The 25,518-nt window shown below is 37.7% G+C and overlaps 1 protein-coding gene across 1 annotated transcript in view; it reads left to right on the forward strand.

Moving 5' to 3' along the window:
* UBE2R2 (ubiquitin conjugating enzyme E2 R2) overlaps nt 1–25,518 on the forward strand; it is a 103,599-nt gene that overhangs the window by 72,359 nt on the left and 5,722 nt on the right. The window contains exons 2-4 of the mRNA XM_052644463.1: nt 5,638–5,724; nt 15,360–15,457; nt 25,012–25,146. Coding sequence (XP_052500423.1) covers nt 5,638–5,724; nt 15,360–15,457; nt 25,012–25,146 — 320 coding nt within the window. The remainder of the gene's footprint in view (nt 1–5,637; nt 5,725–15,359; nt 15,458–25,011; nt 25,147–25,518) is intronic.

Genomic DNA, 25,518 nt, shown 5'->3' on the forward strand with positions numbered 1-25,518 from the left:
CGGAATCCTCCGGTGTATTTAAAAGGATTTAACTTCACTCCTTTGCATGTAGAATCTAGTTGTCTCAGCATAATTTGTTGACAAGGCCTTTTCCCCATTGAATTGTCCTTATGTTAATACCAAACTGTCTTGATCACTACAGATGTGTAGTATATTGGAATTGGGTAGTATGAGTTGTCTCACTTTGTTCTTTTTCAAGATTATGTTAGCTATTCTGGGTCCCCCAAGTACCAATTTTGCCATTTCTGTAAAGGAAGTAGTGGAAAAGTTGACTTAAAATTCGACATTGAATAAACTAAGACCATGGCATCCAGTCCCATCACTTCATGGCAAATAGATAACAGATGAGGAAACAGTGGAAACAGTGACAGACTTTATTTTCTTGGGCTCCAGCATCACTGCAGATGGTGACTGTAGCCATGAAATTAAAAGATGTGCTTGCTCCTTGGACGAGAGGCTATGACCAACCTGCTGCTGCTGCTGCTGCTAAGTCGCTTCAGTCGTGTCCGACCCTGTGCAACCCCATAGATGGCAGACCACCAGGCTCCCCTGTCCCTGGGATTCTCCCAGCAAGAACACTGGAGTGGGTTGCCATTTCCTTCTCCACTGCATAAAAGTGAAAGTGAAGTTGCTCAGTTGTGTCCAACTCTTAGCGACTCCATGGACTGCAGCCTACCAGGCTCCTCTGTCCATGGGATTTCCAGGCAAGAGTACTGGAGTGGGGTGCCATGACCAACCTAGATAGCATATAAAAAGCAGAGACATTACTTTGCTGACAAAGGTCCGTCTAGTCAAAGCTATGGTTTTTCCAGTAGTCATGTATGGATGTGAGAGTTGGACTACAAAGAAAGCTGAGTGCCAAAGAATTGATGCTTTTGAACTATGGTGTTGGAGAAGACTCTTGAGAGTCCCTTGGACTGCAAGAGATGAAACCAGTCAATCCCTAAAGGAAATCAACCCTGAATATTCACTGGAAGGACTGATTTTGAAGCTGAAACTCCAATACTTTGGCTACCTGATGTGAAGAACTGACTCACTGGAAAAGACTTCGATGCTGGGAAAAATTGAAGACAGGAGAAGAAGGGATGACAGAGGATAAGATGGTTGGATGGCTTCACTGACTCACTGGACATGAGTTTGAGCAAGCTCTGGGAGTTGGTGATGGACGCGAAGTCTATTGTGCTGCAGTCCATGGGGTTGCAAATAGTCAGACACAGCTGAGCAACTGAACTGAAAAGAAGGCAGCAGAGATTTCCATACAGTGATGTTGAATGTGTGGATCAACTTGGGGAGGATTACCATCTTAAGAATATTAATTCAGGATTGGGAACTCATGTACACCCGTGGCGGATTCATGTCAGTGTATGGCAAAACCAATACAGTATTGTAAAGTAAAATAAAGTAAAAATAAAAATTTAAAAAAAAAGAATATTAAATCTCGCAGTCCATGAACATGTGTGTGTGTGTATTTGCTCAGGCGTCTCCAACCCTTTGTGACCCCATGGACTGTAGCCCTCCAAGTTCCTCTGTCCATGGAATTTTCCAGGCAAGAATGCTGAAGTGGGTTGCCATTTTCTTCTCTAAGGGAACTTCCCTACCCAGGCATCAAATCCACGTCTCCTGGGTTGCCTACATTGGCAGGCAGATTCTTTATCACTATGCCATCTGGGAAACTACATGAACATGGATATTTAATATTTACTTAAGTCTTTAATTTCTTTTAAAAATGTTTTGTACTTTCTAGAGTGAGTTTTGCACACGTTTTTGTTAAAGATTTTTTCTTTTTTATGTGAACCATTTTTAAAGTCTTTATTCTGAGTTTTTTGTTTGTTTTTTGTTATAAAATATTTTGGTTTTTTTGGCCATGAGGCACATGGGATCTTCCCTCCTCCACCAGGGATTGAACCCACACCCCCTGCATTGGAGGGGGAAGTCTTAATCACTGGACTGCCAGGGAAGTCCCAAGTTTGCACTTCTTGTTATTAAATTCATTCCTAAGTATTTATTATTTTTGTTGCCATTATAAATAGAATTTCTTAATTTCATTTTGATTTTGTTCAGGGCTGCTGTATAGAAATATAATTGATGCTGATATTATAAATTTTATCTTGCAACTTTACTGATTTGCTGTTCTAATATATTTAGTGGATTCTTTTGATTTTTTTGTATACAGGATTATCTAATTTACAAATAGAAATAACTTTGCTTCTTACTTTCTAACCAAGATACCTTTTATTTCATTTGCTTGCCAGTTGCCCTGGCTAGCATCTCCAATACAGTGTTGAATACATGTGATGAGAGTGGACATCCCTGTATAATTTCTGAAATTCCTTAACCATTAAGTATAATATTAGTTGCAGTTTTGTTTACTAGATGTCCTTTGTCAAAGCAAGGAATTTCCCTTGTATTTCTAGTTTGTTGGGTGTTTTCAGTCATGAAGGGGTGTTGAATTTGTGGAGTTATTTCTATAATCAACATCATATAACTATACAGTTCAATTATTTATTGGTATACGAATTACTTCTTTGTGTGCTTTGTGCTCTTTAGTAGATTTATAATTATTATGCTATGTAGTTTTTAAATTTAATTTATTTATTTTGGCTGTGATGGCTGTTCACATCCAAATCACACTGGAATTTTCTCCAGTTGTGGGGAGTGGGGGCTACTCTCTAGTTGCTCTGTGCAGGCTCTTCACTGCAGGGTCTTCTCTTGTTGTGGAGCACAGGCTCTAGGGCATGTTGCCTTCAGTAGTTGTGGCCAGTGGGCTAAGTAGTTGTAGCTCCCAGGCTCTAGAGCACAGGCTCAATAGTTGTGGCATATGGACTTAATTTCTTCATGCTGTGTTTGATCATGTGATTTGATCATGCTTCTCAGATCAGGGATCAAACTCATGTCTCCTGCATTGGCAGGCAGATTCTTTACCACTGAGCCACCAAGGAAGCCCTGTTTTTCAAATTGGGAGGAAAAAGTTATAAACAAAAAGAACATTTATTATATCTTCTGTATCTATCCTGTACTTGTACTATATATTTATTTGTGCTCTTTCTTCATCTTGTTTCACATAGTAGTTAGTGTCCTTTCCTTTCAGCCTAAAAAACTCCCTTTAGTATTTCTTGCAGGTGAGGTCCGCTAGTCATCATCTGCTAGTTCTCAGTTTTTGTTTACCTAGGAATGTTTTAATTTGCCTATTTGAGTTTTGAGGAATAGTTTTGCTGGATATAGAATTTTCAATTGACAGATTTTGTTCTTTGTACTTTGAATGTTATTCCACTGCTTTCTGGGTTCCTAGTTTCTGATGAGACAGCCTCTGTTTGATGGATGGTTTCTTTTCTTGCTGCTTTCAAGTTTCATTCTTTAGTTGTGAACAGTTTGATTATGATATATAGATAGATAGATGTGTATCTCTGAGTTTTTCTCTTGGGAGTTTGTTGAGCTTTTGATTGTTAGAGTCATTGTTTTAATCAAATGTGGCAAATTTTTGGCCATTATTTCATCAAATGCTCTTTTTGCCCCTTTTGTTTCCTCTTCTGAGACTCTTAATATGTATATATTGATAACCTGATGTCCCATAGGTCTCTATTAGTTACTTTCTATTTCTCTTAACTCAGACTGGTTAATCTAAACAGAGCTTTCTTCAGTTTCACTGATTCTTTTTTTCTGTTTCATCAAATCTGCTGTTCAGCCTATCTAGCAGATTTTTTAAATTTCAGTTACTGTATTTTGCAGCTTTGTGGTTTATATTTGGTTCTTTTCCTCCAAAGTTTTTTTTTGCTTATTTTTTACAATTTCTTCATGTTCATATGCTGAAAGATTTTCCATATACATTTCCTTATTTCTTTAGCCATGGTTTCTTTTAATCTTTGGAATATATTTAATACAGCTGATCTAAAGTCTTTTTCTAATAAATTAAATATCTGACCTTCTAGTTTCTGTTGGTTGCTGTTTTTACCCTTTGTATGTGCCATACTTTCTTTTCATGTTTTGTAATATTTTGTTGAAAACTGGATGCTTAAATAGTATATTGTGGCAACAGGAATTTGGTTGTTCTTGTTTGTTGTAGTTGCTTCCTTACTTAATGACTTTTCTGACCTAATTCTGAAACGTCTGTGTTCTTGGTTGTGTGTGGCCAGTAAAGTCTTCACTTGGTTAGCTGAGTGGTCACCCAGTGATTGGGCAGAAGGTTACCTTATTAAATGAAATGCAGTTGTTTTCTTGGAATCAACAAACCTCCTGGGCATTTTAGAGGAGCTCTGTGTGCATTTGGGGGCATGCCTTTAACACTCAGCTAGGTAGTTGCAAATTCAGCCTAGCTCTCACTTCCTGCTTGTGCAGATCTCAGGTTCACCAGAGGTGCTAGTTGAAGGCCATCTAATGACCTCTTGTGACTTTTCTGAGCATGTGCATAGCTGAGGCATATTCATGGCTTTATACATTGGCCTGATCTTCTAGTTAGAAATTGGTCAGAGATTTTCAAAGCCATACAGACATTTCATATCCCACCCTTTCCTATTAAAATAGTTGTTTAGTCTGTTTGACCTGCTGAGTCCCTGGTGGCTCAGATAGTAAAGAATCCACCTGTGATGTAGGAGACCCGGGTTCGATCCCTGGATTGGGACGATCTCCTGGAGATCTTTTAACTAGAGCAAGTTAAAATACCACAAAGTTTACTATAAAAACCAGTTCAACTATTTTCCTTGAATAGATCCTCCCTGAATTGCTACAAGCCTCACGTGATTTTCTAGATTTTGAAGAAGTTAATTCTTACAATTTTTGCTATTTTTCTCATTGCTTTTATTGAAGACAGAATTTTTGAGGATCCTAACTCCCATTTTCACTACTATCCTCAGCTTTACTCTCAGCTTGTCCTTTCATTCCTGTCCTCATTCCCTTTTACTGGTACGGTTAGATGAGACTTTGTTTGGATTTATTCATATTTGAAATGTGGGATTCTGCTGAGGACATTCACTGTAACTGTATTTACAATAGCAAAAGAGTGCAAAACCACCAATATGTTCCAAAATAAGGAAATAGATTTTTTTTAATGGTTCATCTATGTATCCATTTGATGGAAACATTTTGCAAATACTGACAATCATAGATACAAAGGAAAATGTTTAAGATATAATACAGATGGAAAGAAACAATATAAATACAGTAATTGAAAATAAGCTTTGTAAAGAGATAAGCATACTTGAGCATGAAAAACTCCTGAAGGAGCCTTATCAAAATGATAGCATTTGTTACTCCTTGGTGATAGTTAAATGATGTTAAGTAAAACAAATTATCTTTGTTCTATATTATACCATAAGGTTGTATTAATTGTTATTAATATGAAATGCAGCCATTAATGTGACACACATATTAAACTTTTTCATTCATGTTTATTCAGGTAAAAATTAAATAACTGTTGAGCATTGGCAATTTAACATAAATTTTTATAAATAAAGAGAGAGTTGTAAAAACATGCTAATAACCCTAGCATTGGGGCTAACAAAATACATATGAACTGTTTTAATCTCCAGAGTTTATGGTGTAGAAAAATACTCAGTTTCACTGGAGTATATTAGGGTGAATTGTTAGGCACATAAGTAACCTGTAGTCTTACTTATTAGCATTTCATTTTTTTTTTCTTTTTAGGCGCATATTAAATTTCCTATTGACTACCCATATTCACCACCTACCTTCAGATTCTTGACCAAAATGTGGCACCCCAACATTTATGAGGTAAGAGATATCTATCATGAATTTCTTTGAAGATTTGATTTTTTGACACTGTCCTTTAAAATAACCTCCATAGCTCAGTATACTGTGGTGACAAAGAACTATTTGTGGCTTTTATTATACCAGTGTATATTATGGTTGGGGCTTTCCAGGTGGCTCAGTGGTAAAGAATCCTCCTGCCAGTATAGGGGACTCAGGAGCCACAAGTTCGATCTCTGGGTTGGGAAGTTCCCCTGCAGTAGGAAATGGCAATCCACTGCAGTATCCTTGCCTGGAGCGTTCCGTGGACAGAGGAACCTGCCGGTCTACTGTCCATGGGGTCGCAAAGAGCTGGACATGACTGAGCACACACTGTTCCATATTACGGTTAATTTAAGATTGGGACTTTAAAACTTTGCTGCTCATTGCTAAGATTATAATTCATATGTGTTAGCATTTACATTTTTAAAAATTTAATAAAGTTATACAAATTTATTTGTGTACCTGTTCCCTAGCTTCACAGACTCTAGCTTCACAATTTGTCACTTTGATCAGAGATTCAGCTTGTGGCAAAGGGAGTGGGAATCATTTGTACTGGTCTCCTTTAAGGAGTTGCTGCATACTGGCTGAGAGTCTCTTCTGAAATAAATTCAGGGTTAGGGTCTTCTGTTGGACAAGTGCACATGCCTGGGAAAACAATTTCTAGCTTTTTTGATGAAATGTACTTAGCTTTGTGCTAAGTTTTAAGGATCCTGAAATGATTCCTTATGTTTCTTGGGATATATGTCAAGGCCCACTGATAAATCCTTTGAGTCTACTCCTTTACCATTCTGTAGTCTGTTTCATTACAGTAGGACTCTGAAGTTGTAACTGAGGCCCAAGCATTAAATTTGTTTTTCTAAATTTGCGACTTTAGTAGTATAATTTTGGGGGTTTTTTTTTGGTCACCATGTATATTGGCAAGCTCCTGTGCTCCAGAAATAGAGCTACAAGGCCTTTACTTATTCTATAGTGCTGAATAGATCTCAGTCTATATAAAGAACACCTTGGAGCAGCATTATTGTTTTTCACAATCTGCTTTTTTCTGTAAGTCATTATCTTCATTTTTCTTTTCTTAAAACGGGACAAAGAGTGCTCAAAAGGTGATACATTGTAACATTTCCAGAAATAAGCTCCCAGAATATTGTTTTCTTTAGTATCTTTAGTATTTGACATAACCATAATACAGACAACACTGAATGTGTTATACCGTTCTGTATAACAAAGTTATCCTGTTGTAGGAGAGAGACTATAGAAATATTTCACTGTTTCATAAGTTAAAACTTAGTTCAGTTAATACCGAAATATTTTTGTGTCTGTCTCCATTTAATAATCACAAATTCTTGCCTTCAAAACTAGGTGGTATATATAGGTTTTAGATAATAAAAGAGAAGTGAAAACAACATTGAATGTTATACTGTTTTATGTAACAAATATATACCTTGTCTTGCCACTGAGAATGCATTCACGTTAGAGCCACACACTTGCCTGTTTCCATCTCATTTATCTAATTCTCAAACTTTTGTCAAAAAAGAAGAAAAAGCATGATAAAGGAACCAAAGCTTTTTCAGAAGAAAATGTAGGTAGATACAGTCCCCTTTCCATTGCTTTTTCACCACTTAGGTAGGCAATCTAGTTCTGTCTCTTAAGATTTAGCACTGGATCATTATTTTTAGAAATATTTTTCATATTCATAAAAATTTTAGCAGTAAAATAATATATGCATATCTTACGGATATGCAGTTGTTTACCATGCTGTATAAGTTGTTTGTAAACAAATGTTGTCATAGTTAAGCATTAAATTTGATGTAATCAAATGAGTCACAAGAGACTTTGCTCACATTTGTTAGTTTACTTTGCTACATTCTGGAAATGGTATCAGAATTGAACTTGGGGGCCCAAGTATGTATTTGTGATTTTAGACATTAGGGCTCATGGTTCTTAGCCAAAGGGATGGGATATTCTTGGAAATTGCTCTCTACTCATCCATCTATGTTGTCACCTAGAAACACAACGGACCTCAGTGTCAAATTGTTCTAGTCACCAAATTGTTTACTACAGAATTATTTTTAATAGAACTGGGATTGAAATGGGGGAACAGTGACAACAATATCAACAGCAACAAAATAATACTAAAGCAAAAGCCTACTCAAATGCTAAAATATATGAATTGATGAATTTTTTGTGTATTAACTTTGTGAGCATTAAAAATATTGTAAGGACTATTTTTGGTAGAAATAGTTTATCAAGTTTTTAAAAACTAGAGCTTTGGTATAGTTGTGTTAAATACATTCACAGATATTACTGTAGCCCCCAAAGTTATAAATAAACTGCTGTTACCAATTTCAACATTTATCGTTGCCATATTTGTGAAATTTATAAATACCAAGGGGAAACTTGGAGAACAAAAGAAATTTAATATGAACTTGTCATCAATGACCATGCTACACAGTTGACTCCTTTTTACTTTATATGTTAAGTGATCTCAGTAACAGTTTGCCTGGTTACATGTGTTGTATGTGTTCAGAAGTAGATAACCAGTGAAGCCCATTTGCTTCACAAATCATGTATTCAAATGAAGTTTTTGTACACAAACTCTTCAGTATGAACTTCACAGCTATGGCAACTCAAAATCTCACTGCTCTTTGTATTTGTTTTCATTTTACATCTCAGAACTGCCTTTCTCAAAGCTTAGAACTTCTCCCTCCCCCCTCCTTTTTTTTTTTTCCTAAGATTTATTTATTTTTGGCTATGGTGAGTCTTTGTTGTTGCACATGGGCTTTCTCTATTTGCAACAGGCAGTGGCTACTTTTTGTTGTGATGCGCAGGCTCCTCGTTGGAGTGGCTTCTCCTTGAGCTTCAATAGTTGTGGCTTGCAGGCTCTAGTGCACTGGCTCCATAGTTTGTGGCTTATGGGCTTAGTTGCTTCACAGCATGTGGAATTTTCCTGGCCCGGGGATCAAACCCTTGTCACTTCCCTATAACCTGCAGATATTTCCTCTCGTACGTATCGATTGTTTTTTTCCCATTTTCTTTGATAATGTCCTTTGCACAAAAGTGCTGAATTTTGATGGAGAGGTCTAGTTTATCTTGTTTATGCATGGTTTTGGTGTCATACCTAAAAGTCCATTGCTAAATCCAAAGTCATGAGGATTTTAAACACACATACAGACAGACACAGACACACTGTTATAAAAAGACTTTATGATTTAGGCTCTTGGATCTTTGTTCCATTTTGAGTTAATTTTGTATATGGTATGAGGTAGGAGTTCAACCTCATTCTTTTGGAAATCCAGTCCCAGCATCATTTGCTAAAGAGACTGTTCTTTCCCCATTGAATGAACTTACCATCTTAATCAGAAATCAATTGGCCATGTTGTATGAATCTGTGTAGACTCTCAGTTCTGTTGCCTTGATCTATATATATCTGTCATGCCAGTCCTAAATTGTCTTATTCTCTGTAGCTCTGTAGTAAGTTTTGAAATCAGGAAGTATGAATCCTTCAACTTTATTATTTTCCAAGATTGTTTTGGCTTTTGTGAGTCACTTAAATTTCCTTATAAATTTTATGGGCGGTTTGTCAGTTTCTACAAAAAGGGAAGCTAGGGTTTTGATTGGGATTGGATTGAATCTGTTTTATTTATTTTTGCCATGCCACATGGCTTGTGAGATCTTAGTTCCCTTACCAGAGATTGAACCTAGGTCCTGGGCAGTGAAACCGCAGAGTTCTAACCTTTGTCCATGGGATTTTTCAGGCAAGAATACTGAAGTGCGTTGCCATGCCCTCCTCCAGAGATGCCTCCACTGGAATTTCAAAAATCCCAAAATGAACTGACTTGAGGGTTCATCTTATATCCTACAACTTTGTTGAATTGATTCTCTCTAGTAGTTTTCTTGTGAGTTCTTTGGAATTTTCTTTGACTTTTACAATAAAAATGGATTTACTTCTTCCTTTTCAATTTGTACACTTTCAGAATTTTTCTTAATTCCTCTGGCTACTACTTCCAGTACATTGTAAATAGCAATAGTAAAAGTGGGTGCCCTTTGTCTTATTTCTGATCTCAGGAAAGTTTTCACCATTGAGGATGCTAGCTGTGGGTTGGTTTTTTGGTCTCTTAAATTTATTTATCTTCTTAATATAACTCCCATTTACACTTTTAAGATAGCTGGAAAGTATCGTTTTCTGAGTGTTTTTATTATGAATAAGTGTTGGGTCTTGTCGAGTGCTTTGCCTGAATCAGTTGAGATGCCCATCCTTTTTTTTTTCTTTTTTTTTTTTTTTAATGGAAACAAGGGCATTTTCTTTATTCTTAACCATGTTTTTATTCCAAGTTAAATCCAGCAGGTGAAACTGATTGCTCTCTTCCAGTGATCTGGGCTCAAAAGACAAATACAACTGCTGACGTCTTCATTGAATTCACTGATGATGAGACTTTTGCTGGAATTGTCCATCCTGCTGTTGCTCATTTAGGGTTGTTGTAAAATTGCTGCTGTTGTTTAGTCACTGACTTGTGTCCGACTCTTGCAACCCCATGGACTGTAGCCCGCCAGGCTTCTCTGTCCATGAGATTTTTCAGGCAAGAATACTGGAGTGAGTTGCCATGCCCTCCTTCAGAGATGCCCATCTTTTGATATGTCATTTCTACATACATATCTGTTTATATCATTTCACTACTCAAAAATTTTACTTAACACACACACTAAACTGTGAACAAAGTAACATACTCCTCTGTTTGTTCTGTTTTTCATTCAAACTGTGTTCTTCACTCCTGTGGTAGGTAGAATAATGCTTCCACAGAGATATCTGCATTGTAATCCCTGGAATCTGCGATATGTACCTTCACATGTTAAGAAGAATTAGGCTTGCTTATCAGGTGACCTTGAACTGAGATTATTCTGGACAATCTAGGTGGTCCCTATTAGAGTAGGAGGTCCCCAATCCCTAGGCCTTTTAGGAACCAGGCCACAGAGAATGAGGTGGGTGAGTAAGCCCCCATGTGATGGGCGAGCAAGCCAAGCCTCATCTGTATTTACAGCTGCTCCCCATTGCTCACATTATTGCCTGAGCATTAGATTCTCATAGGAGTGCAAACCCTACTGTGCTTGAATCATTCCAAAATCACCCCTCACCCCCACCCCTTTGAAATTGAAGTCACTCAGTCATGTCCATCGGAGAAGGCAATGGCACCCCACTCCAGTACCCTTGCCTGGAAAATCCCATGGACAGAGGAGCCGGGTGGGCTGCAGTCCATGGGGTCTCGAAGAGTCGGACACGACTGAGTGACTTCACTTTCACTTTTCACTTTCATGCATTGGAGAAGGAAATGGCAACCCACTCCAGTGTTCTTGCCTGGAGAATCCCAGGGACGGAGGAGCCTGGTGGTCTGCCGTGTGTGGGGTCGCACAGAGTCGGACACAACTGAAGCGACTTAGCAGCAGCAGCAGCAGTCATGTCCAACTCTTTGCAACCCCATGGACTTTAGCCTGCCAGGATCCTCTGTCCAAGGGATTTTCCAGGCAAGAATACTGGAGAGGGTTGCCATTTCCTTCTCCAGGATATCTTCCCAACCCAGGGATTGAACCCAGGTCTCTTGCATTGTAGGCAGATACTTTACCATCTGAGCCACCAGGGAAGTCTAAATATTTCTTTGAGCCCCTTTTTTGGTGGGGGGTGGGGATGGCAGCAAGAATACTGGAGTGGGTTGCCATTCCCTTCTCTAGGAGATCTTTCCGACCCAGGGATTGAACCCTGGTCTCCTGCATTGTAGGCAGACGTTTACCGTCTGAACCACCAGGGAAATTCTCCCCACCCCTGGTCATGGAAAATTGTCTTCCGCCAAACCAGTCCCAGGCATCAAAAAAGTTGGGGACCACTGCCTTAAAGTGGAAGAGGTAGGGTAGGAAGAAAATCAGAGTGAGAAGGAGATGTGACTTTAGAAGAAAGGGTCCAAAAATGCAGCATTGCTTCCTTTGAGGATTAGAGGAAGAGGGCCAAGAACAAAAGAATGTGGGTGGCCTTTAGAAGCCAGAAAGGGCAAGGAAAGGGATTCTTTCCTGGAGCCTCCAGTAAGGAATGTGTTGCTACCCACACAGTTGATTTTAACCCTGTGGAGAGCAGTGTCAAGCTTAGACCTACAAGACTGTAAAATAATAAATTTGTGTTGTTTTCAGCCAATTTTATGGTAATTGGTATAATAGTACAAAATAAATACAACTACCCAAACATATTTCTGATGTTGGTTTATTTTTTCAGGCAATCTCATGTCTAAATTTCCTTTAGGTTATTAAAATTGAAATCATTATTTAAGCTTCTTCAACCTTTAAGCCTTTCATTTTTCTTCCAAAGTACCTCCTAGGTGTCCTCTCCACGTATATCTAGTTTCTCTCTCCTCGTTTCCATAGTGTGTTTTTTTTTTAAACTTTTTCATGTTATCTAACATTAATACAAAGTTTTGGAATATAGTGTTTTACGTTGATGTTATTAAAATTTTATTTTCCTTTTTAAAATGTTCTTTTATCTTGGTGTGTGTGTACATGTATATAAATTTAGGTTTATATATAAGATTTATTCCACTTTATATGATTATACCTCTCTTTTTAAACATTTGAATCTTTTATTTTAAACCAATAGGCTACTACATCTTTCTCAGTCTTTTTTGTTAACAGTCTCTATTGCATATGAGAGAGTCCATGTGTGTTTTAACTTAGCACTTGTGAATTAGATCCTATAATTTAAATTTATGAACCAGAATATTATACATAGTGGTGAGTTCTTCTATCCATATACCAAGGGAGTTATATATAATTGTTAGGAGGCATGTATCAGTTTATATAAACCATACTTATTGAAGCCAATCATTGATATTAAAGGTGATTATAGCTTCTCTGTAGACAGGTTATAGGCAGATTTTCTTTTTAAAAAAATTGGGGTATATTTGCTTTACAACATTGTGTTAATTTCTGCTGTACAGTGAAGTGAATCAGCTATATATAAACATGTATTCCCTCCCTCTTGGACCTCCCTTCCTTTTACCACACCCTCTACCCCCATCCCACCCATCCAGGTCACCATGGAGCACCCAGCTAAGCTTCCTGCACTATACATCAGGTTCCCACTAGTGATCTATTTTACACATGGTAGGGTATCTATGTCAGTTCCAATGTCTCAATTCATTCCTCCCTTCCCCCACCCATGTTCACACATCCATTTTCTTCATCTGTCTCTGTTCCTGCCCTGCAAATATGTACAGTTTTTCTACATTCCACATATATGCGTTAATATGTGGTATTTTTCTCTGACTTCATTCTTTGTGACAGTCTCTAAATCCATCCACATCTCTACAAATGACCCAATTTCATTCTTTTTTATGACCAAATAATATTCCATTGTACATATATGTGGTGGTGGTGTTTAGTCACTAAGTCGTGTCTGACTCTTGCAACCTCATGGACCCACCAGACTCCTCTGTCTGTGGGGTTTTTCAGGCAAGAATACTGGAGTGGGTTGCCATTTCCCTTTCCCAACCCAGGGATCAAACCTGTGTTTCCTACATTGGCAGGTGGATTCTTTACCACTGAGCCTCTTATATATATATATATATATATACACCACATCTTTTTTAATCCATTTATCTGTTGATGGACATCTAGTTTGCTGGTATGTTGTGACTATTGTAAATAGTGTGCTGCAGTGAACATTGGGGTGCCTGTGTCTTTTTGAATTATGGTGTTCTCAGGGTATTTGCCTAGTAGTGGGGTTGCTGGGTCGAATGGTAGTTCTATTTTCAGTTTTTTTAAGGAGCCTCCATACTGTTCTCTATAGCAGCTGTATCAATTTACATTCCCACCAGTAGTGCAAAAGTGTTCCCTTTTTCTCCCCACCCTCTTTAACATTTATTATTTGTAGATTTTTTGATGATAGTTGTTCTGACTGGTGTGAAGTGATACCTCATTGCAGTTTTGATCTGCATTTCTCTAATAATTAGTGATGTTGAGCATCTTTCCATGTGCCTCTTGGCCATTTGTATGTCTTTTTGAGAGAAATGTCTATTTAGGTCTTCTGCCCATTTTTTTGATTGGGTTGTTTAGGGTTTGTTTTTCTTTTAATATTGAGCTACATGAGCTGTTTGTATGTTCTGGAGTAATCCCTTGTCAGTTGCTTTGTTTGCAAATATTTTCTCCCATTCTGAACCTTGTCTTTTCATCTGGTTTATGGTTTCCTTTGCTCTGTGAAAGCTTTTAAGTTTAATTAGATTTGTTTAATTTTTGTTTCATTATTCTAGGGAGTAGATACAAAAAAATCTTCCTGTGATTTGTATCAAAGAGTGTTCTTCCTATGTTTTCCTTTAAGAGTTTTATAGTGTACCATCTTACATTTAGGTCTATAATCCATTTGAGTTTATTTTTGTGAATGGTGTTAGAGTTCTAATTACATTCTTTTACATGTAGCTATCCAGTTTTTCCAGCAGCATTTACCAAAAAGACTGTCTTTTCTCTGTTGTATATTCTTATCTCCTTTGTCATAGATTACATGACCGTGACCATAGGTACGTGGGTTTATCTCTGGGCTTTCTCTCCTGTTCATTGATCTATAGGTCTATTTTTGTGCCAGTACCATACTGTCTTGATTACTGTAACCTTGTAGTATAGTCTGAAATCAGGGAGCCTGATTCCTCCAACTTTGCTTTTCTTTCTCAAAATTGCTGTGGCTATTTGGGATCTATTTTGTTTCTATACAAATTATAAAGTTTTTGTTCTAATTCTGTGACAAATGCATTGGTAATTTGATAGGGATTACATTGAGTTTGTAAATTGCTTTAGGGTAGTATAATCGTTTTCACAGGATTGATTCTTCCGATCCAAGAAAATGGTATGTCTTTCCATTTGTGTTGTCTTTGATTTCTATCTTCAGTGTCTTCTTGTTTTCTGAGGACAGGTCTTTTGCCTCCTTAGGTAGGTTTATTTCTACTTATTTTATTCTATTTTGTTGCGATGGTAAATGGAGTTGTTTTCTTAATTTCTCTTTCTGGTCTTTCATTGTTAGTGTTATAGGAATGCAAGAGATTTCTGTGCATTAATTTTATATCCTGCAACTTTACCAAATTCATTGATTAGCTCTAGTAGTTTTCTGGTGGCATCTTTAGGATTTTCTATATAGGGTATCATGTCATTTGCAAACAGTGACAGTTTTACTTCTTCTTTTCCAATTTGGATTCCTTTTATCTATTTATTTTTCTTTTCTAATTGCTGTGGCTAGGGCTTCCAAATTGAATAATAGTGGCAAAAGTGAACATTCTTGTCTTGTTCCTGATCTTAGAGGAAATGCTTTTAGTTCTTCACCAGTGAGATGGTGTTTGCTGTAGGTTTGTCATATATGCTGTCTCTAGGCAGATTTTAGGCAAAAGTAAGAAAAGTATTTTAGAGATTGGTCAAAATGAATATTTATAATATAAAAATGCTTAATTCTTCTCTATCATTGGATCTAAACATGAAGAAAAAGCAGTTTATTCCCCAGCGGTAAGAAAACAAGTTTTCTAGGAATAAAAGAAATTTCAGCAGAATTGTTTTTTTTTATATTTTACTTTTGAGTATTTACTGAATGTGTTATTTGTGTCTTGTAGAATGGAGATGTGTGCATTTCAATTCTTCATCCACCTGTAGATGACCCACAGAGTGGAGAACTGCCCTCTGAAAGGTGGAATCCTACTCAAAATGTCAGGTAAGGAATTACATAAGGAATAATCTGGTTTCTAGCTGGCTCTTAACATTGGATATAATCTTTTAACAAGTACAAAAGAATCCTTTCTATATATGATTGCTTTGTTTTATGCTAGAGCTTTATGTAGCATGCGTGCATCATTTTGAAGAGTTGTATTTATGGGCTAATAATGCATATGTTGCTCATTTCTGTGTTCACTTTGGAAGAATTATTCTACTCTTAGTTCTTCCTCTTGCATTATCTGAGTTCCACCCTGCTGCTTTAGATTTCATGACTTCTGTGTTTGAATTGGTTGCTTCTGTGTTCTAGGACTCTTACTACTTTTTGCTGAAAAGTCTTAGTGTTTACACTTTTTTTTAATCCATTCATCAGTTGATGGACATTTCAGTTGTTTCCACTCATTGGCTATTATGAATAATGCCGCTGTGAACATTGCATGCAAGTTTTTATGTGCACATATGTTTTCATTTCCTTGGACTTATTCCTGGAAATGGAATTGTGGGGTCATAACTCAATGTTTAACTTTTCAAGGAACTGCCATGTTTTCCAACATGCCTGCACTAAATTTTTAGTGCATTCCCACCAGCAGTGTGAGAGAATTCAAATTTCTCCAGATCTTTGTTAGCACTTGTTATTTTCCATGTTTCTTATTATAACTATCCCAGAAGGTTGACGGGGTATTCTTACTTTAGTTTTGTCATCAGTGTGTTTCTTTTAAAATAACTTCAAAAAACTTAAAATGATTTTAGATTATCAGAAAAATTATGAAGTACAGATAGTACCCATGTTCCCCACACCTGCCAGGTTTCTTTGTTACTAAAATCTAACATTAGTATGGTTCATGTATTACAATTAGTGAACTTGTATTAGTACATTATGATTGATCAAAGTCCATATTCTTTCACGTTTCCTTAATTTTTACCTAATGTCGTTTTTTCTGCTCTAAGATCCTACACATTATAGATAGCACGTTATATTTAATAGATGTTTCTTCTTAGACAACTGCAACAGTTTCTTCGACTTTTCCTTGGTTTTGATGACCTTGACAATTTTGAAGGGTGTTTTATAGAATGTCCCCCAACTGGGATTTTGTTTGATGCTTTTTTCTGCTTATTATACTGGAGTTGTGAGTATTGGGAGAAATTAAGGTAAAGTACATTTTTATCATGTCATATCAAGGTTACATACTGTCAGCATGACTTATCACTCTTGATGGTAACATTCGTCACCTGGCTGAGACTTGCTTTTAGGATTTCTCCACTGTAAAACTCCTCATTTCCTACTTTCTGTTCTGTATAAAGGAAGTTGTAGGTGCAGCCCACACTAAGGAGTGGGGAACTATATCCCCAGGAGGCTGGGATATCTTTCAGGTTCTTCTGTATAGGAAATTAATCTGCTCTCCCACTTGTTAATCTTTTTTAATGATCTGGAATCTAGTAATTCAATTAGAATCTCCATTTTTGTCAAAAGCAAAGAATTAGAAGCTTCCTGATGTATGCAAGCCTCTCTTACCTGTTTCTTCAAGTTATGTATTTGCTTCCCACTCTCTGTAATGAGTATACCTAAAAGACTGTTCAAGACATATGAGATACTTTTGATTATGCTAGTTACTCAATTCTTTTTAGGTACTTCGTTCTATCCAGTATACAGGATTGGGAAAAATGGGTATATTTTGGACTTCACCACATCTTGCAAGTATATTTTCTTAATCAGAAAAAAATGACTTCCCTTTTTAATTCAACTAAATGTGTTGATACACCTCACCTTGACAAGCATCATGCCTATGAATAATTCTCAGATCAGGTGTTCTAAGACTTGCCATAAGTTTATAATGTCTATGAAATAAAGAATCATTACACATTTCCTATACTTTCTGCTTTGCTTTAATGGGATTCTCCCTTGGGTTTGAAGCATTTCTCAACAGTATTCAGAGATGGAATTACTGAGTTTGTTTTAGTGAAGATGTAATTCCAGCAGCCCCAATCTGTACATATCTGAGTTTATTATACTCCACCAATAGCAAAATACTCAAAAAAATCACTGTATGCTTTTAACAAAATTATTTATGAGGAAGGAAAAACATCTCTATTTGTAAATTTCTCTTTGTTTTACACTTCTGGCGTTTCATCCCCACTAAGCAAAGCACCATGAAAATACCTGGGATGTTTGGGAAATATGCATTTCTTGTGGGAAGGGAAAGGGAAGCTGGAAGGAACTGACGTAATATTTTATATTATCTCCAGGGTCACATGTATGTTAGTTTCAAGACGATTGCTTTACACAGGATCTTTTAGGATCATTAGGAAAATTAGTATTTTTCTGCCTCATCCCCTCGTATCTAAGCATCATACCACTGTTAGCTGAGTATTTGTACCTTTAGCTCATACATACTTTATTACTTGAATTTTCAGCATCAAATAATACACTGACGCTTGGATATAAAAGAAAAGGAAATCTTCTGCTTCCCCCTTCCCCCTCTAGCTTTTAAGTATTATTGTTTCTGCATTGTCAGGGTTATAAAACTTACGATCTGTACTATAATGTGACATAATCCCAGTTTTTAAAATTCTTATTCCTGTTGTTAGATCAAGTCACTATTTGCTGCTCATTATTTTACTTCCTTTGGTCTATTAATTGGCTGAAATTTGTTCATTAGTAATTTCTCAAGGGATTGCTCCTAGGAGCCATATTTCATTCCCTGAATTCTCACACATGCAAAATATTATGTGCTGTGTATATGTGTTTATTAGTGTATACTAGTGTATTTGCCATTATATTTCAAATGACAGATTTTGACTAGAATGTAAGATTTCAGGATCATGCTTTCTTTCCTTGAGGATATTATTGGCATTACTCTGTGGTTGCTGTGGAAAAGTTTGGCTACCCTGTTTCTCATCTCTTTCAAGAAAAGGATTTAAATACTGGGGAAGATTTGTTGAAAAATTGAACCAAAACTGCAGAGTTGTTCTTTAAGTGATTTTGGTGCTTGTTTTTCAGGGCTAGCATTAACCCTAGACTAGAAGGAGTTCTGAGGTGTTAGTGATTCTTGCTTTTGGAGGTTGAATGTTGAATCGGATGCTTCCCATACGACCCCACCCACTCTTTGAGAAAGCAAGCCTTCTCTCTTTCTCTTTTTTTTTTGAGTGTGGCTTTAACAGTAGATATTTATTTTTTCACACTTTTGGACATGCACCACCCTTATGGCAGAAAGTGAAGAGGAACTCAAAAGCCTCTTGATGAAGGTGAAAGAGGAGAGTGAAAAAGTTGGCTTAAAGCTCAACATTCAGAAAACAAAGATCATGGCATACGGTCCCATCACTTCATGGGAAAGAGATGGGGAAACAGTGTCAGACTTTATTTTTTGGGGCGCCAAAATCACTGCAGATGGTGTTTGCAGCCATGAAATTAAAAGACACTTACTCCTTGGAAGGAAAGTTATGGCCAACCTAGATAGCGTATTGAAAAGCAGAGACATTGCTTTGCCAACAAAGGTCTGTCTAGTCAAGGCTATGGTTTTTCCAGTGGTCATGTATGGATGTGAGAGTTGGACTGTGAAGAAGGCTGAGCGCCGAAGAATTGACGCTTTTGAAGTGTGGTGTTGGAGAAGACTCTTGAGAGTCCCTTGGAGCGCAAGGAAATCCAACCAGTCCATTCTGAAGGAGATCAGCCCTGGGTGTTCTTTGGAAGGATTGATGCTAAAGCTGAAACTCCAGTACTTTGGCCACCTCATGTGAAGCGTTGACTCATTGGAAAAGACTCTGATGCTGGGAGGGATTGTGGGCAGGAGGAGAAGGGGACGACAGAGGATGAGATGGCTGGATGGCATCACCGACTCGATGGACGTGACTTTGAGTGAACTCGGGAAATTGGTGATAGATAGGGAGGCCTGGCGTGCTGCAATTCATGGGGTTGCAGAGTCATGCAAGATGGAACTGAACTGAAGGTGTTGGCAAGGTTGGTTTCTTCTGAGGCCTCTGTCCTCAGTTTATCTCCACATGGTCTTCCCTCTGTTCATATATGTGTCATAATTGCCCCTTCTTATAAGGACATTAGTCATATTGGATTAAGACCTTTTCTGAGGACCTTATTTTTACTTGATTACCTCTCTAGAGACTCTGCTCCATATATAGTTTGAAGTACTGGGGATTAAAACTACAGCATAGAATCTGAAGCCTTCCCATTCTTCAGATGCAAAGCCCAAAACAAGATTTTTCTTTGTATTCATGTGCTGCCTAGATGGAAAACCTATTACCATTGCCCATAGCAATTCAAATTTTTTGCCTTTACTACTGTGCAAATATACAAAGACTGTATTTGCCTTGTCTCAGCTTAAAATATTATAATTTTTTTTCCCCCTCAGAAGAAAGGCCTGTTTGGGGAGTTCCCTGGTGGTCCACTGGTTAGGACTTAGCGCTTCACTGCCTTAGCAGGGTTCAATCCCTGGTCAGGGAACTAAGATCCTGCAAACCACACAGCATGGCCTAAAGAAAGAAGAGAAAGGCCTGTTTCTCATTTAATCCAGTCCTTTGGGAGCAAGGAACTCCTTTCGTATTACTCTGCACTCTAAAACTACCTTAACTACTTTGGGTACCAGCATCAGTATTTTTTCTCTCTGGACCCTGAGGTGACCTGAGCCCCAGTTGAGAAGCACCTGGACTTCACATCAAGAGATTGCTTTCCTTGCCTTTATGCTTTCTTATTTAGAATCTTTACAGCCAGAACTTAGTTATCTTCAGATTGTCCCCTTGATCGTTACCCACCACTCCAAAAGGTATTTGCATTGGAAGTCATTAGTGAACTTCTCGGATCTTTTTGTTTCTTCATTCCATGTAATTATTGGATGATTCTTCAATGTATTGATCTTGGAGTGGGCAAGTAATGGGAGAGTTTTGGTGTTTGTGTATTTCTAGAGAGGGCATGGTGTTTTGTATGACTTGTGGAACCTCATCTGGAACTCCTGGTGATGCCCAGAACTCTGAAAAGTCAGAAAAGCACTACCTAATGTGAAACACACCACATTTGTCAGTGTGTTATTTGTTTTAAGGTAGTAAATTGTATGTATTTCTCATAGGTTATTTATGGCACTGAAATATCAAGAGGCAAGATATGAGGTACCAAAGGTTATTGTTGATACCTGCTTGTTGCTAAATTATCTAGCACTTGTCTGCCTCAGGATTCTAAGCTCCATATCGAGTTTAAGGCAGTGGAAGCGGCAAAAGGTTCATTTCAGCCTGTTGTAGGGTCTTGACTGCTGAATGGCTCTGTTATCTGAAAGTGGTTCCATGTTCACATGTGTTTGGACTTCTTCATGACCACGTGCACTAGTCTTTGATTTAGCACCTCAGTGAACATACTCAGAAGATAAAGTTGTGCAAGCTTTTGTAACCTGAGGAAGAGGAAGGAATTCCAGTTACCTTTGCAAGCCTAAGTTGATTTATATCACAAGACCTGTTGAGTAGTGAGAGTTGGCTAAAGGGGAAAGCAGGGAAAATGCTCTGTGCTACACTTGTAGGGATCCAGAGCATCAGCCAACTAGTTTCCACTAAGAGCTCAGTAGTCTCCTCCTCTTAGAGGAAGCCGGCATACTTTCTGGAAGAAGAGATCCATAGCCCTGTCCTCAGATGTCCAGGATTAAGTTTAGAGGACGGGAGTTCCTTAGAGAATTGGGAAGTTTTGGAGAAGTAGGCATTAGTCAACAAAAAAATGAAGTTGGGAGGGTTGGGACCCCTGATGCTGCCACGTGTTTGTGATTAGGGGCCCACAGCACCATGCCTCCTCTTCTCAGTGGAAGAAACAAAATGTGCCTTAATTCATATTCTCTCAAGAACCAAATGAGAGCTTTCCGTGGGTAGGTGGGGGTTCTCTTAGACTTTGCAGTAGGATTCACAAGTGCTTTCTCTGAGGAACCACCCTCAGAACTACCTGCCATATCTACTGCAGGCTCTTGGATAGGAAAGTGGTCTTTGTTAAGGATTTGCTTTCCTCCAAAGGATAGAAAAGTGTTTAATTTGCCATGGGACCAGATTTATGGATCCACTCCAGAGGACACACTGTCACATACAAGGGTCTCTCAGGAGTAGGCTAGGGTGTTCTCCTGTCTGGTCTTCTCTACAACCCACTGAAAGGGAAGGGAGCTAGTGGCACAAGTGCTGGACAGCTTAAACTGTGTGTATAATATACTCACCAACCTTTTTGAGTCACAGTACATAGGAAAAATGAAATTATATTATTTGTAGATAACAGTGTATTAAACTGAAAATGCTCCTTTGGCCAGAGGTTACCATTCCAGAGGCTCAGGTTGTCCCAGGTCCTCCCCACCCATCTGCGTAAGGGGAATGACAAACAACTTTTCTGTAACCCAGTCACAACATACTGGTTGGGAAGCTTTGAATAGGATACTGCAAATGGAATTGCTTCAGGATTCTTCATTAGTGTTGAGTCCTTTGCTAGCACTTGGATGTATGTCTACTGCTGTGGGTGGGTTGTTTTTATGAAGGTGTGGCATTGTTGTTTGAAGGTGTACTAGATGAAGAAGGTTAACCCCATCTGAACCAATGGCATGGATTCCATGTACCCCCAAAAAAAAAAAAAAAATGATTTCTGCTCTCCAGACAAAGGGAGGAAGTGAAAGCTGGATTAATAACTGTTATTAACAAATATTATCACAGTCTACTATAGTTAGTGCCTGATGCTTCTGAAAGCATTATGGATTTCAGTTTAGGGAGTCTGTGGTACTGGAAGTGATTTTCTTTTCATAGAGATGGATGATTTACCCTTTTTTTAAATTGTACTTTCCAATTTGGTGTTTCAATATGGTATTTACATTGCAACATATAAAAAATCTACTTGATGAACACTCCTGGGAAAAGTCTCCTGATTCTGTTAATACAATTTATCTGGACCTGTGTTGTCCAGTAGGCACTGTTATATTGGATAACACAGATTATATGTTTCCATCACAGAAAGTTGTGAAGATACAGTACTGATCAGGACCATTAATCTATACCAGAGTTTGTCCTTATTCTGCTTATTTTTCAAACAGATTTTGTATGTTTTCTTCTGAAACAATCCTTACAGAATTTTCTACCCATATTTTTCTTTTGCTTCTAGGATATTGTCAGTCCCATTTTTGGCAATGATGAGTTTCTTTGAATCTTCTTACTGTAACTACTGAAGAAATCCGGAAGGATGGGTTTGGGAGTTACAACAAGGAGTTAACCTAATAGAAAGGGGGGCTGCATATATGTGATAAATGGATTTTAACTAGATGGGAAAGTTTTCTTTGAAAGTGCCTTTGTGGTAATCTTGTATAATCACGTAACAGAAACTCTTTACCCTTTTAAGGAGAAGGTTTCATCAAATCAAACATCTAATTGCCCGGTTCCCTCCCTTTATTTTTTGCTTGGAGTCAGGAGCAAAAGGCTATTTTGCAACAACACAATCTGTAACCTCGCACCAATGAGAAAAGGTAGAGAAATTTAATTTTTTGTCCCACGTTTCTTAACTTCATGCACATAGCTTTTAGGGAAGAAAAAAGCATGAGAACTATTTCAGACATTTTTGGATCTTACTGAGTTTCATCTAACAGAAACTTCATTCCCTGTAATTAAGGTATCTAGTTTTATCTGTGGATGAAAAATTTTCACAGAATTTCTGAGCCCTAAGAGATCAGGGATGGCATCTAACTCTCTCACAGTTGTACATTCAGCATCTCACTTAGTGCCTCTGGTACAATAGTAAGTGCTTAGTAAGTATTCTTGAATAAGATTTCTATTATTAAGAAATTAGTTCTTCCATGTTAAGACTGTTGCTTTTTCTCCATTCTCCTGCTTAACTCTTACTTGCTTTCCTTAGAAGTATGGGAAAGAAATACATTTGTATGTAATACTGGTTTTCAGATCTTCTAAGCAGCCATGATACAAATTAGATATATGGAGTCTAGCATCATATTTACCCTTTGCCATGAAAAGATTACCTTCAAGCTAAGTATTTTTTGCTTCTGCTTTTTCCTTTTGCTCTTAACCAGAGTAATGGAAATAAAAACAAAAATAAACAAATGGGGCCTGATTAAACTTAAAAGCTCTTGCACAGCAAAGGAAACAGTAAACAAGATTAAAAGGCAACTTTCAGAATGGGAGAAAATATTGCAAATGAAATAACTAACAAAGGATTAATCTCCAGAATATATAAGCAGCTCATACAGCTCAACATTAGGAAAACAGACAGCCCAATCAACAAATGGGCAGACCTAAACATTTCTCCAAAGAAGATATATAGATGGCCAATAAACACATGAAAAGATGTTCAGCATCACTAATTATTAGAGAAATGCAAATCAAAACTACAATGAGGTCTCACCTCATACCAGTCAGAATGGCCATCATCCAAAAATTTACAAACAATAAATGCTGGAGAGAATGTAGAGAAAAGGGAACCTCCTATACTGTTGGTGGGAATGTAAAATGATACAGCCATTATGGAGAACAGTTTGGAGATTCCTTAAAAAACTAGGAATAGATCTACCACATGACCCAGCAACCCCCCTGTTGGGTATATACTACCCCCTACTCCAGGAAAACCGTGACTGAAAAAGACACATGTACCCGAATGTTCACAGCAGCTCTGTTTACAGTAGCCAGGACACAGAAGCAACAGATGTCCATCGACAGATGAATGGATAATGAAGCTGTGGTACAGATACACAAAGGAATAGTATTCAGCCATAACAGAATGAATTTGAGTCAGTTCTAGTGAGGTATAACCTAGAGTCTGTTATACAGAGTGCAGTAAGTCAGAAAGAAAAAGAACAAATACAGCATTAACACATGGAATCTAGAAAAACAATTCCTTCCCTATTTGCAGGGAAGGAATGGAAACTCAGAGAATGGACTTGTAGACACAGTAGGGGAGGGAAAGAGTGAGACTAATGGAGAAATTAGCATCAACATATACACACTATCAGGCATAAGATGGATAGCTGGTGAGAAGTTGCTGTGTAGCACAGGAAGCCCAGTGGGGCCCTCTGTGGTGACCTAGAAGGGGAAATGGCGGGAGGAGAGGGAGCTAGGGAGGGAAGGAATGTAGGTATAATTATGGCTGATTTGTGTTGTTGTATGGCAGAAACCAGCACATCATTGTAAAAATTAAAAAGTGTATCTATATATACACACCCATATAAAAACTGTATGGCATTTAAAAAATAAGACACTGCAATAAAAAAATTTTAAACCTTAAAAAAGAGAACTTTTCATTGTTAAAATGTTATTTGAAAAGCTTCCAGACGTCCGATTTTTGTAGATTGGAACATGTTGCCAGTTAAGACAGTACCTTCTACAGAATTCATATTTTGGCCTGCAAACCCACCTTCATGCTAAACTCAGATTCCCTCTGCGTTGTCTCCCAGATAGCAACTTATTCCTAGTCTAACCAGTACTGGAAACAAAATTTTGATACTCCCCTAAAGCCTCAAACATTATAGTCTTAAATTTAAAACAAAAACTTGTGAATACTGTGAATGTAAATATTCATAGCTGACCCTTTTTTCTTGTTTCTAGGACTATCCTGTTAAGTGTAATCTCATTGCTTAATGAGCCCAACACCTTCTCCCCAGCCAATGTGGATGCTTCGGTTATGTTCAGGAAATGGAGGGACAGTAAAGGAAAAGACAAAGAATATGCTGAAATCATTAGGTAAGGTATTTTGTCTTGTCTTCTGTTTGCTTCAAGTCTTCATACAAAATCAAAGTATATACTAGAACCAAGGGCTTAAATTGAACTTAAAGGTTGACTCTGTGTTTGCCAATTAGATTTATCGTTTGGGAAGAGATTTGTGCCTGAGCCTAATGATACTGGCTTTTGAGAGAGCAGCAGATCTGATTTCCAGAACTTCCATGTTCTTCTTTTTTTTTTTTTTTTAAACTTTACAATATTGTATTGGTTTTGCCATACATTGACTTGAATCCTCCATGGGTGTACATGTGAGAACGTCCATGTTCTGGCTAGTCAAGTTTGCAAACTCTTCCTTCTGATCAGTTTAGGGACACTGTTCTAGGCTTTCAACAT

Source organism: Budorcas taxicolor, chromosome 8 (genome assembly GCF_023091745.1).
Source record: "Budorcas taxicolor isolate Tak-1 chromosome 8, Takin1.1, whole genome shotgun sequence".
NCBI lineage: Eukaryota > Metazoa > Chordata > Mammalia > Artiodactyla > Bovidae > Budorcas > Budorcas taxicolor.